This window comes from Mugil cephalus, chromosome 2 (genome assembly GCF_022458985.1).
Source record: "Mugil cephalus isolate CIBA_MC_2020 chromosome 2, CIBA_Mcephalus_1.1, whole genome shotgun sequence".
In the NCBI taxonomy this organism is placed as follows: Eukaryota; Metazoa; Chordata; class Actinopteri; order Mugiliformes; family Mugilidae; genus Mugil; species Mugil cephalus.
Genome location: NC_061771.1, coordinates 26,672,338 through 26,684,793, shown reverse-complemented (window position 1 = coordinate 26,684,793; position 12,456 = coordinate 26,672,338). Strand labels below are relative to the sequence as shown.

At 42.8% G+C, this 12,456-nt stretch overlaps 2 protein-coding genes across 2 annotated transcripts in view; one reads left to right on the top strand and one right to left on the bottom strand.

Annotated features, from left to right (window-relative positions):
* pvalb7 (parvalbumin 7) overlaps positions 1-12,119 on the bottom strand; it is a 41,762-nt gene extending 29,643 nt beyond the window's left edge. Inside the window, exon 1 of the mRNA XM_047578115.1 lies at positions 11,980-12,119. Within this exon, the coding sequence (XP_047434071.1) occupies positions 11,980-11,986 (7 nt within the window). The 5' untranslated portion in view covers positions 11,987-12,119. The remainder of the gene's footprint in view (positions 1-11,979) is intronic.
* Positions 1-12,456, top strand: part of ncf4 (neutrophil cytosolic factor 4) — a 33,218-nt gene that overhangs the window by 10,390 nt on the left and 10,372 nt on the right. Inside the window, exons 6-7 of the mRNA XM_047578101.1 lie at positions 2,046-2,097; positions 12,111-12,209. Coding sequence (XP_047434057.1) covers positions 2,046-2,097; positions 12,111-12,209 — 151 coding nt within the window. The remainder of the gene's footprint in view (positions 1-2,045; positions 2,098-12,110; positions 12,210-12,456) is intronic.

Genomic DNA, 12,456 nt, shown 5'->3' with positions numbered 1-12,456 from the left:
AAATTGTGCAAAGGTAGACTCTCATTACCTCCTCCGCTTTTAGATCCGACCGGCCGTTTTATGAAGGGACGTGTGATCTTTGTTTGTGTGCTGGAACGTTCGAAGAAACTCATTTCCTCTGTTGCATATTGCCAAATGTTTGATTCTTTCATTGTCGAATAATATCACAACAGTCAAATGGGAGGTCTCTATCTTCTTGCTATTAAGTCCATTACTTTTTATTACCACTCAGATTCCACGATTAAGTTAAACGGAGCGTGTGAGTGACACTGAAACACATCAGTCTGATCATAGTCACTCATTTGATATTGCGAGCAGTGTGAATACAGGGCTAGTTAAGAACTCTACCTCATCCACAGGTTTAATGGACACATTAGGAGGATCATTTATAAGATACACCAATCAGGCATAACATTATGACCACCTTCCTAATATTGTGTAGGTCTCTAAAACAGTTGTGACTCATCAGAGGATGAACATGGGACTAATTAGTGGGGGTCTTTGGGTCCTATGGGTTGAGAGGAGGGGGCCTCTGTGGATCATCCCACAGATACTTGATCAGTTTGGGATCTAGTGAATTTGGAGGCCAGGTCAACACCTTTTGAGTTGTTCCTAAACCATTTTTTGTGGGGGTGCTACATGTCTCAGTAACATCCACATGAATGAATACCAGGACCAAAAGTTTCCCAGCAGAACAATAAATTGTCACAAGTTGTTTAATGTTATTCACTTCTCCTGTCAGTGGTTTTAATGTTGTGGCTGTTGTGGCTCGGGTGCGACTCTGACACTTGCTTGAAGCCGTCATTACGATCCTCTCGGTTCAGAAGTGCTTAAATGGGCCTCATTAGTCCACACCTGAGTGGGTTCAATCTCTGGTGCTGCACCGCTGCCTAGTAAATGGTCTCGTATTTACATAGTGTTTTTCTCCTCAAAGCGATTCGCGGCCTTAATGACACATCTCACCATTTGTTCACACAAGCGCGCACATTCACACGCTAAGCACTGGGATCAACTCGGGGCAAAGTGTCTCGCTCAAGGACAGTGATCCGTGTAAACCCTGTAGTCCGTGGACCACCCACCCTACCTACCGAGACACAGCTCGGGTCTGCAGGAATCTATAATTAGAGGACGAGGGCACAGACCAGGGGTCGGGAACCCGCGGCTCCGGAGCCGCATGCGGCTCTTTCGTTCCTCTGCTGCGGCGAGCGGTGCGGAGCAAGGACGCTGATGAAAGCCGTTCACTTTTTCACGCTAACTAACTGTCGAGTATTTAATTCAAATGTATTTTTATTTTAGTGTTTTATTTTTTTAAAATATAATTATAAATTTGAATTGATGACGATCTCGTAGCATTAAAATAAAACGTATTTAATTTTTTGTCGCTCAAAATATACGTCACAACTTCCGACGTGCGACACCCGCCGGCAGGTCCAGCGCGCTATTAATTGAACTTTTCTACCCCAGGTAAGTTAACCGTGGATAAATCCCTGTTATGTATGCATAAATGCAATTTCGTTTTCTCTGTAGCAGTTGTTTCATTTCACAAATGCAACACACTATGGGCCTAACATAGAGGTAAAAACGATATATGCAGTGTTATCTTTATTTTAGATGTCAAAGTGGTTTTGTGGCTCCCAGTGTTTTCTTTTCTGTAGGAAATGGATCCAAATGGGTCTTTGAGGGTTGAGGGCTGCCGACCCCTGGTATAGACCTTCAAAGGTCTTTAAAAATTGTGTTTTTAGTTTGAGAGTGGCCCTTTCCAGATCGAGGCCCCAAGCGTGGAGCATGAAGATTCTTTGACTTACTAGTCCATCTGAGTTCTGGTTGTGAGCATCAGGTAGTGATAAAAAGAAAGAATGTTGTGCTGATAAAAGCAGCCTTAGAGACGAGAGGAACTTTGAACTTTGAAGTGGTAAGAAAAGAAAGAAAGGGTGGGCCGGTTGAGGAGGTTCAGGTGGTCTGGGGATACTCTGGGATTCTTAAAATGATTACTGTGATTAGTTGGTTGCATATGTGTCCAACCTTTGTCCCTTTCTGTCTTCTAGGAAAACAGTCAAAGCACCGACGATGGACCTCTTCTCCTCCCCCAGGGCCGAGGTGGGTGTAGTAGCTACGTTTTTTTCCCCATTGTTGTTGTTGTTGTTGTTGTTGTTGTTGCTTTGGTTACAGTTACCATGGCCACCCACGGAGCAACAAGTCAAACCGCCGCATATCATCGTGAGACATAGCCTGAGATCCTGTCAGCTGCCTTGATGCGACTGCATCTCGTGGCGCTCACAGGTTTACACGGCCATAGTTTGCAACATAGATGCATGAATACACACTAAGTTAACTAAAAGAAAAAAAAACAGACAATATACAAAAGTGGGTCAATTGAATCGACAAATCAAAACCAGCGGCGTCATTCATCAGCTGTTGAGCTCCACTTTTTCTCCCGTCCCGTTTCTAATTCCCCTCGATACTTCCTGCCTTGCTTCACTTCCTTTTTTTAATTTCTCTATTTCTCTTCTTACTATCATCCTCCCCTCCTCCTCCCCCCGTCTCATCTTCTCCTCCCCGTTCTCCTGTCTCCGTTTAAACATCACTTAAAGTTTCGTCCTTTTTCCTCTCTCCCCTCCCACTGTCTTTTTTTTTTTTTTTTTCCCAAGGTTGCATCCCTCTCTGCCCCCTCCTCCTCTCCTTCACATCCTCTTATTTTTATTCTATTCAAGCCCGCCTCTCTGCTGTTGCTGTAAAAAAAAAAAAGAAAAAAAAGAAACACTCTTTATATTCTGCAGTCGTTTTACCTGGGAGCTGTGTGTTTGTGGGGTTGCGTTGCTGGTGTGGTTTCGGGTGCAGGAGGAGGGGGATACAGTCAGGTCAGAGGGATGAAGTGCTAATGACCTGGTAATGATTAAACTCTCCCTGGAGGCAAACATATCTTTTATACTTTGTACAGTCAGCACATCCAAGACTTCAACACACACACACACACATGTCTATACTAGTAAGTAATTTACCTGAACAAAGTCGAACCCTAATCTCACGTTTTCAGATCGTTAATCTTGAACTAGAACCCACACAGACGGACGATTACTAGAGCACAAACACGCTCAGCGATGGTCTCAAATATCTATTTTTAAAATGACTCAGTCGTGGCTCATAGGAAACCGTGTGTAATCACTTCAGTGTGGGAGTATTAATGTTAATAGTGCAGTCAGACTGACGGATGACACCCTGTCTGCTGTCATTGTCTGTTTGTTTGCGTTACGTTGTGAAATAGTGTCTCCAGTCTCCTGATTGTGTGAATTCTTCTGAAGCCTGTAATTCAGTCTTTAGGATCATTTTCATAGGAATCATTTCTCAGTCTTTATTCATGCAGATTATCATCTAATTATCTTGAATTATCTAAGGACTGTCAAAGTTAACTTTATTTGCTGCCTTGTTTCTGTTATTGTGATTCCAGCCCAAACCCCGTGGTCTTGGAAATGATCAGGAGTAAATGATCACAGCGATCAGATAGTAAAGCAGCGTCTGAGGTAAAAGTAAATCCTTTTATCCAGTCATACTCCCTCCAAGTTCACCTTCACAAACCTGTCAGACGCTTCTCTCTCAACAAATATCCCTTCAGTTTACATTTAAAACAAACAGTTTACAAAAAAAAAGTGCAGTGAATTTGTGTTAACTGTGGAAACCGTGCAAATAACCACGATAAAATGTGTTGATAGCCTTCGTATTAGCTGGCTTCATATCCATGTCACCGGCACTATGTTGGTGACCACGAGACAAGACATCATGAGGGTAAAGCACAAAAAATAAATACATCCAAATTTTTATTATTTAACCCTTTATATATGAATTTGTCTCCTGTGGCACTTTCACGGTTTCGTTTCTGAAAGCTTAGACGTTGTGCCTTACAAACAATATGCACAGTTACAAAACCTTAAAGGTCCCATATTATGCAAAGTTATCTTTATACGTCTGTTTTCTAACAGTTATATGTGGAGCCTGTGTATGAGGCCCTAGAAGTTCACTTCCCTCACTTGGTTGCTCCTCTTCATAGCGAATGTTTGCTCAAACAGGCGAATCTGAGATTTTTCCCTTCTTGACGTCATGCGGGGTAATAACCACCCCACCTCACTGAAAAGGCCACGCCCCCTTATGGGTCAAAACAAAGGAGAAGTTGCTGTGTTGTGTATTGTTCTTCAAACTATTTAAACGATAAGGATAAAAACTGTAGAAATTTATGGCTTCGGGTTGTAAACCAGGTCGGACAAAGATGGAAAACCACGGGACCCTGATTGTCGATATGTGTTCGCAAACACTTAATCATGATGATGCTAACGTTAGCTAGTTAGCTAGCTAGCTAATGTCAGTCATCAGAGTTGTTAGTTATAATGCTACAGAGCACCGAGTTGCGTTACTGTAAAGCAGTTTTTTTTTTTTTTTTTAATAAAAGGGTTAACATTGGCTTCACGCTGTATTTATGTCATGATTAACTTAACATGTAACCCGGAGATTCAATGATGTAAGAGTAAATGACACCTCCAGCTTATTTCTTTGTCGGTAGGCTAGATGGACGTACCTATTATTTATTTATTTATTTTTTTATTTAATGTAGTCGATCATCGTTCAGTAATGACATTATATATATACATATATGTGTGTCTGCTGACGAATGGTAGTAACAGAAAATATACGATGTCTCTGGGGGGAGTTGTATTTAGCTAGTGGTTGGTTTTCACCCAAATGGGGGTGTGGCCTAATTTGCTGCTGTCATCTATAGTGCCTTTGACCCGCCCCCCAGATAGATGAGTCCGCCCTCTAAAAATATCAAGTGGGCCCTATTTTTTCTCCGCGCAAAGCATGACCATAACTATTACCCTCACAGTTAGCGGAAGCTGGCGTTGGCTACATGCTAGTACGAACTAACTGAAGTAACATGTTCAGAAACGTTCTGCTGCAGCCACAGAGTCTGAATGTCTCCAGGAAACTCTCCCTCTGGGACAGATTCTGGTTCAGACTGGTAACGTCGAACGACAGCGTCTCTACCGGCCGTAGTTATAAACCCACCGTAAACATTAGCGCATGGTGACGGCAGCGCAGAGTGGGCGTGGACAGACACAGCTCATTAGCATTTAAAGGTACAGACACAGAAGCAGCCTGTTCTCAGTGGAGCTCACTAGGGACTGGATGAAACCAGGCTGAACTTGGGGTAAAACACTTTGAAAACACTGATGCTGGACGTCTGACATCTCTATGGAATTGTTGAAAAAATGTATAATGTGGGACGTTTAAATGGCACAAGCACCTCACGAGAGAAGATCTGGCTTTCCAACCTCAATGCGAGGCGGCACTTTTGCCTCCCCCAGCAACCATTGGACCAATCACGACTGACTTTGATCCACCATCAGTAGATTAAAGCTTCCAGTACGGTGTCATTACTGTCATCTCACTTCCACTTTTCCCCGAAGATCATTACGTTCCAATAACACGGACTAAATCGTAAATAATGGCTGGATTCGGTTAAATGCGTAAAAGCACGTTTTCACATGACATTTCCATGACAAAATAAGCAAATATAAGTCCCGGTGCACATTTTGAGGCTTAGATGTTAAAAGGTTACACATATGTGCTTCATCCACCAGGCGCTTCACATTCCCCACATTTTCCCTGCTTAACCTTGAGAGGAGAGAGATAGGCGTAGCTCATGCGCTGTATTTTCTTCCTGCACACTCCACTGATCTTTTATTGCCAAACTAAGAGAAACAACTCTCTTCTCTGTCTTCCTCCCCTCTCTCCCACACAATAAGTAAAACACTGGTGTACTCTACTCCTGAAGCTGCCAGCCTACTCAACATTTATTTTAGCTCTCTACATCCTTCTCTTCAGGAAAAAAAAGAAAAAGAAAAAGTGTGTGTGTGCCTTTCAGTGCAGGAAAGTAGCTGTTTAACACGTCCAAACAATGATCAATGGCTGGTGTGAGCCTGATGGATAAGAGGAGAGCGCAGGCATTTGTCACAGTGGAGCTGGTTTCGAGCGTTAGCGTTTTACGCCACGACACTTCATTGCACTAACGCTCGGTTTTTAGCTCAGGCTCGGCCCCCGAACGGCGCGGTGATGAGTAATTGTTGTTGGCTGCGGTACTATGGGCTTCAAACAAGGTCAACGGGACAGGCTGCTCCCGCTTAGCGTGGTTTTTAACGACGCTCCTCGAGCCGAGGGCGTCGAGGAAAAAGTGGGACAGGAGAAGGAGCAGGAATAGATGAAGGACAAAAAAGAGGTGGGGAGAGGGAAAAAAAAAAAATCCATAATATTTGACGACTGAAATTCAAGCAGATCTTAATCAGCTAGCGCTGGGCCCTTCTACTTAGCAGCCATTAAAGCAAAAGTGAGATCTTATTTGAGATTGAGACGTGCCTAAGTGAAGAAACTAAACTCATGTGCAGGAATATGGTCGCGTACAGGATGTTTGTTCTCAGCTGTGTTATGACGTGGAACTTAACTGCAGTTACGTCATGATGCAAACGAGCTATGAAGGTAAAATAACCACAGATTTAGTTAAAAGAAAACCACCAGTGTTGTGACAGTGTCCACCTCAAAGGATGTGGCCACAGTTCGGTTAGTCACAGTGACAAAGACGCCGCTGCACCTTTGACGACACGAGCTGCAAGTAGCTGGTGAAAATGATGGAAGAGATGGTGGCAGATGTTCTCCAGAGGAGTTATTACTGGAGTTAAAACATCTCAGAAACACTGTTTCAAATAAAAACGTCTACTGGATTTGCTAAAAGGCAATTATTTATTAGCACTGTAATGAAATTATTTAATGGCGGCCAAGCTATGAATTAATGTGGCTGTAAATTAACCAAATGAATGGATCTTTGCTGATCTTTGTCCAGTTTGATGCCCGCTAACTTTTTAAGGCAAGCTTTGAATTCAGGAACATAGGCATTAGATTATAGGGCTACAACAAACTTTTCTTTAATTCGATCCATGTATCAGTCATTAGTAAATAAATCTATTATTTTCTGAGCAGTCGGATCCTTTTAACCTTTAAATAATTAACAGATCTTCCCTGTTAAACGTTTGTCCAAACATATCTAACGTGTTGTGTTGAGTAACTAAATCTTCTGCACAGTCGTCTCAATGGTTCAGTATAATTACAACATGATTCAGGATCAATGCTAATGTCTGTAAACATATATATCGTTAGCCTAATTATTGCATAAGTCGTTTTTTGACTTACTGTTACAATTTCAATAAAAATACCAACGTTTTCCGAAAATGTTCACATATGACTTAGCAAATCATGCTATTAGGCTAACGATATGCAGTGTTTACATAAAATAAATAAAAATGAGACAAGTTAAACTCAAACACTTAAACACAGAAAAGCTCTTTTTACTTTTTAATTATTTAATTCATTGATTAAAACAAAACAATTCAATATGAACACAAACGTTTCCAAATCTGAATGAAGAGGAGCAGAAACTTAATATATAATCTGCCCCTTTACCCCAAGAGTTTACAAAGAACTTGAATTTAAAAACAACACAATAAACGGCAAACTAATGACAATAATCAAATTAAATTAAATAAAATAGCTGTGACACTGAAAGTCACGTTCCATTTTAGTTTAATACGAACAAAACGAACAAATTGTGTGTGTAGACCCTTCATGACTACACAGTGATTATAACAACAACATGTTTCTTTAATTATTCTTTTAAATGCACATTTTGAATTTATTGAACTTATTATCTATATACTGGAGAGATGATGGATTAACGTCTGTTTTATTTGGGGGTTGACGCTGAAGAACCAGATCTTCTTTCTTGAGGTGTTTGTTCTGTTTGACGTTTGTGCAGCTAACGCTCTGGGTCTCATCCTTATTCCATAAAAATCCACATATTTAAATTGAGTTGTTGGAATCCTACATTAAATACTGTTGATTGAGGCACTGACTAATACCTGAACACCCCCTGACCTCACTGTGCCTGTAAGTAGTGACCTACAAAGACAAAAGCTTTTTTTTTTTTAACTCCTATGATCCTTCACTCCAGGCCTTTCAGGAAATGGGCCATCGCCTTAAAAAAATACACTTTCATTAAACGTCAGGAAGAGCGAGGAAAAAACGAAATTCTCATCTCAGTCTCCCACTAACGAGCCGAGGGTTTAACAAGCTCATTAAGGGAGGGGGTCACTGCGAGACTAATTGTGCTGCCTGATTGCTCCTGTGGCTTCCTGAACCCAAGGGTTGTGCGGCTACATTTAGCGATCGGCCAAAGTGCACCAAGCGCCGAATACCTGCCCTGGATAAATACAGCGTGTGTCGCGTTTAAACGCAGCGAGAGGAGACGGGACGGTCTTATTGTTCGCTGTGCACGGCCGCTCAAATTACCAGAGGAGTCACTGAGGGGACAATTAGACATGATACGTCACTAAAGACAGATTCCCAAGGACGAAGGCCGTGCGTTCGCTGCCACCTCACCGACGATAGAAACTGGTGCCTTCAGCTGTTCTTCGATTAATCCGACCTTGCGCGAGTGTTGGAACCGTTAGTAGGAGCAAACATCTCTGTGAGTTTATGGTCAGAGGCCCAAGAATGAATGAGAGAGAAGATGAAAAGGAGGCGTGGAGATAAAGGGGGGAATTACTTTGTCACATCACATTTGGTGTTTTCGTTGGGGGACAAGTGATTTCAATGCGCTTTCACATTATCTATAAATTACGGCCAACGGCAGGTCAACGCTATAATAAAACACCGTCTGGAATGAGGCGTTAAAATAGCAGCGCTGAATACAAAGGGAGGAGGAGGGAGGGAGGGAGGAGGAGGGAGGGAGGAGGAGGGAGTGTGTCCTCGGGGTTAAGGTAATCTCAGTGGATTTTTAATCCAACCAGCTCCCTCTCTCCCCAGCTTCATTAATCTGCCACCAGTCAGTGTCTCATTTTCAGCGGACACACATGAAGCGCACACACACACACACACACACACACACACACACACACACATGCAGCGCACACACACACACACACACACACACACACACTCGTCACTTCTCACACAAATACTTGTGTTAGAGAATAATCCTTAACGTGACTGAGCTCATGAAGTGATAAAACTGTTGCAGTTATTTATTGCTGCGTTATTGCAAACTGTGTGTCTGTGATTGTGTGTCTGTGATTGTGTGTCTGTTCCCGTTACTCACTGCTAATGTGATCTCTATAAATAAATAAATATGAATAGAACAATTACAGGTTTAGAATCAGAAACGCGTCCACAAAACGAAATCAGGAATATTTCTGGTATTTACGGGACAAGATGGAGCAGCCGCAGTGATCTGCTAGATGAGGAGCTGCAGGCCACTTTTTCAGAGCGACAATCAGCTCCTCCTCCTACACAACAACAACAACAAGTTTGTCCTGCTGTTAATAGACTCACACCACATGCACCATAACATCCAATCACATTTGCTCCCAGAACGACGAACAGTGGTTGATTAGTAACTGCTTTATTAAAATCATGTCTTTGTCCAGAAACCTCGATCATTTCCAACATGTCAGACTCTCGTGGTTCTGTGTCTTGTTCCATTATGTTCATGGTTCCTGTTTTATTTTGTTGCTGTTTATTGCGTTTTCTTTGTTTGCTTATTGGTACCTACCCATACACCATGTTTATCTATGTGGCCCTGCCTTTCCCTTGTTCCCTGTCGCATCATTTTTGTCCCTATGCTTTCGTCTCCGTCCTCGTTTTTGGTATTTCTTGCGTCCTTGTGATTTTTTTTTTGTGATTTTTTTGATTACCTGCCGTCTGCAGCTCTTTCTGTCATTTTCACTGAATACTTTTTGGTTGAACTCGGCCTCATCGCCTTCTGTCCTGCACCTGGGTCCCTTATCAGAACTCACCTCCCTGACACAGACACAGTTTCTGATCAAATTTACTAAAGATAATCAGCTCAGGAACCACGAGCCTCTCAATATGTTGCACAGTGAATTTAAAGAGTTTGGCATCAACTATTTACCACATAATTACATCAGCTGGGATAGAAATTTGAAATCAGCATCTATAAACTCCCCCATGGAGATAACATAAGGTCATAGAAGTTAACGTTTAAGCAAACAGTTGCTTATCTGCAGATCCCACAGACACAGATGGATTATTGACTATTTAGAGCTTATGTCTTCAACAGGGACCCCCAGGACCCCTAGAGGGTCCACGGAGGTACTGCAGGGGGGCAATCTTTGGTTGATTAGACATTTTTTATATATGTTTTTTTTAATACACATTAACGTGAATCCAACATATTTGAATGCAAAATGACAATGATAATGTATATATATATATATATATCAACAGCATTAGGCCAAGTTTAACATAGAACACATGTAGTAGGTGGGGAGTTCCTGCTTCTCCATCAGTTTTGTTGGTCCTTGGCCTGTAAAACTTTAAAGACCCCTGATTTAATAGTATTGCTGAGAATATATTACGTATTCTTTTAGCTTTCTTTTGGAGTGAAACGTCGTTTTCTTTCTAACTGCGATAAGATCAAGTCTACGTCTGCCCTTGTGAGGTCGTACTGTTTAGAGTATGTCAGCACACTGCTGCACCACACTGGTGTATTTTACCTGTGTCCACCCTTTTAGCTTAGCTTGTTACAATGCTAGGTGTCGCTAATTAGCACTAAATAGAAACTGCTGCAGAGGCTGATTTGGCGTCTGAATTGAAGGTGTTTCATCAGGATCACTGTGAATTTAGGTTTACGTCCAGTGGTTGACAGTGGTGGACTTTCAGACCATTTGTGTAGTAAATAATAAAGACTTGGGACAGTAAATAATAAAAAATAGCAAGACTTGGGGCAGTCGTGGCTTAAGAAGCTCGTTTACACTCACTTATGATTCTGTGAGGACGATCGCACACGGTTACACACTGTGAAAGACAACAGCTTCCTGCAGCTCTGTACCTCTGCTTAACTTTTCTTATCTCCTCCTCCTTCCTCCCCCTCCTTCCTCCTCCTCCTCTTCTTCACCTCTCTCCCACTCTTTTAGCCTTTTTTTTTCCCTCCTCTCAGATTCTCTAACTCACTTTAGTCTCACTGCGTCTTTCTTTCTTTCTTTCTTTCTTTCTTTGCGTGTGTGTGCGGTGATACCACGTGTATCATCTGCCCCCTTTTGGTAAAAGCTTCAAGGCATCGCTAAGGACTCTTACCCAGTTACACTTGAAATGCAAATTGATCCACGACAGGCGCGTGTTTCAGCCTCACTCATGTTTTCAAGGCCGTGTCGAGAGCCCAGCGACTCCTCCGAACACACACACACACACACACACACACACACACACACACACACACACACACACACGCACAAACACACACACACACACACACACACACACACACACACACACACACACACACACACACTTTGCATCGCGGTGCAGCGCCCCCTCAGGCTGAGGGAGTTTTGACTTTTCCAGCGTCCTTATTCCCCCTTTTTGCACCTGATCCGACGCACACGGATGCACCGATGCCACAGAACTAGCGCACTCAGCGAATGACGTGTCATTTTGTGAAGTTGATCAACAGAAACGGTGATTATTGTTGTTATCATTAAGCATTTTCCTGCAACTTCTTACGTATAGAGGGATTGGATGAGCGTATGTCACTCACACATAACCATCAGATAACCGGCCATTAACCTGCACTCGGACAGATTCAAACACACCTACATGCATTAATCTGCAGACACGTGAAATAATCCTTCTTTTCTCATGTCTTTGCTTTCACACACACACACACACACACACACACACACACACACACACACAAAGCTCTGCCGCTGTAAAATCCTTTTTGCACCATTTATCTCTTTTAACTCAAAAAATATCGGCTTCTTCAAGCTGAGGACGGATCTTTTCCATCATCCCTCATTCTCTCTCTTAAACCCACACGCTCACAGATTCTCCATCACCACGAATAAAAAAAAGTGTGTTAAGTCTTACCTGTCATCGCTCCCTCTTTTTTGTTGAGTCCGTCTCTCTCTCGTCTTTCGTTCCTCTCTTCTCTGGCTGACTTATCTCTCTCTCTCTCTCACTCTCTCTCTGTGTGTTTGCTCGTTCTTCTCCTGTCTCAGGCGATGTTTGACTTTCGCGGCAACGGCAAGGCGGAGCTGAACCTGAAGAGGGGAGAGGTGATCTTCCTGCTGCGACGAGTCAACACCGACTGGCTGGAGGTGAGAACGGAGAGAGGGAGAGAAGGAGAGGGAGGTGGGGAGGGAGGGAGAGAGAGAGAGGGAGAGAGAGGGAGGGAGGGAGGTAGAGAAGCGGAGAGGCAGTGAAAAGGTGAGAGAGTGGAAGGCAGAGATTGGAGGTTTGGAGGGAAAAATGTAGAGGAGGTGGAGATGCTGAAGGAGAAGATGGGACGAGTCGGGACGGGGGGGGGGGGAGAGAGGGGATTGATGGAGGAGGAGATGGAGAAAT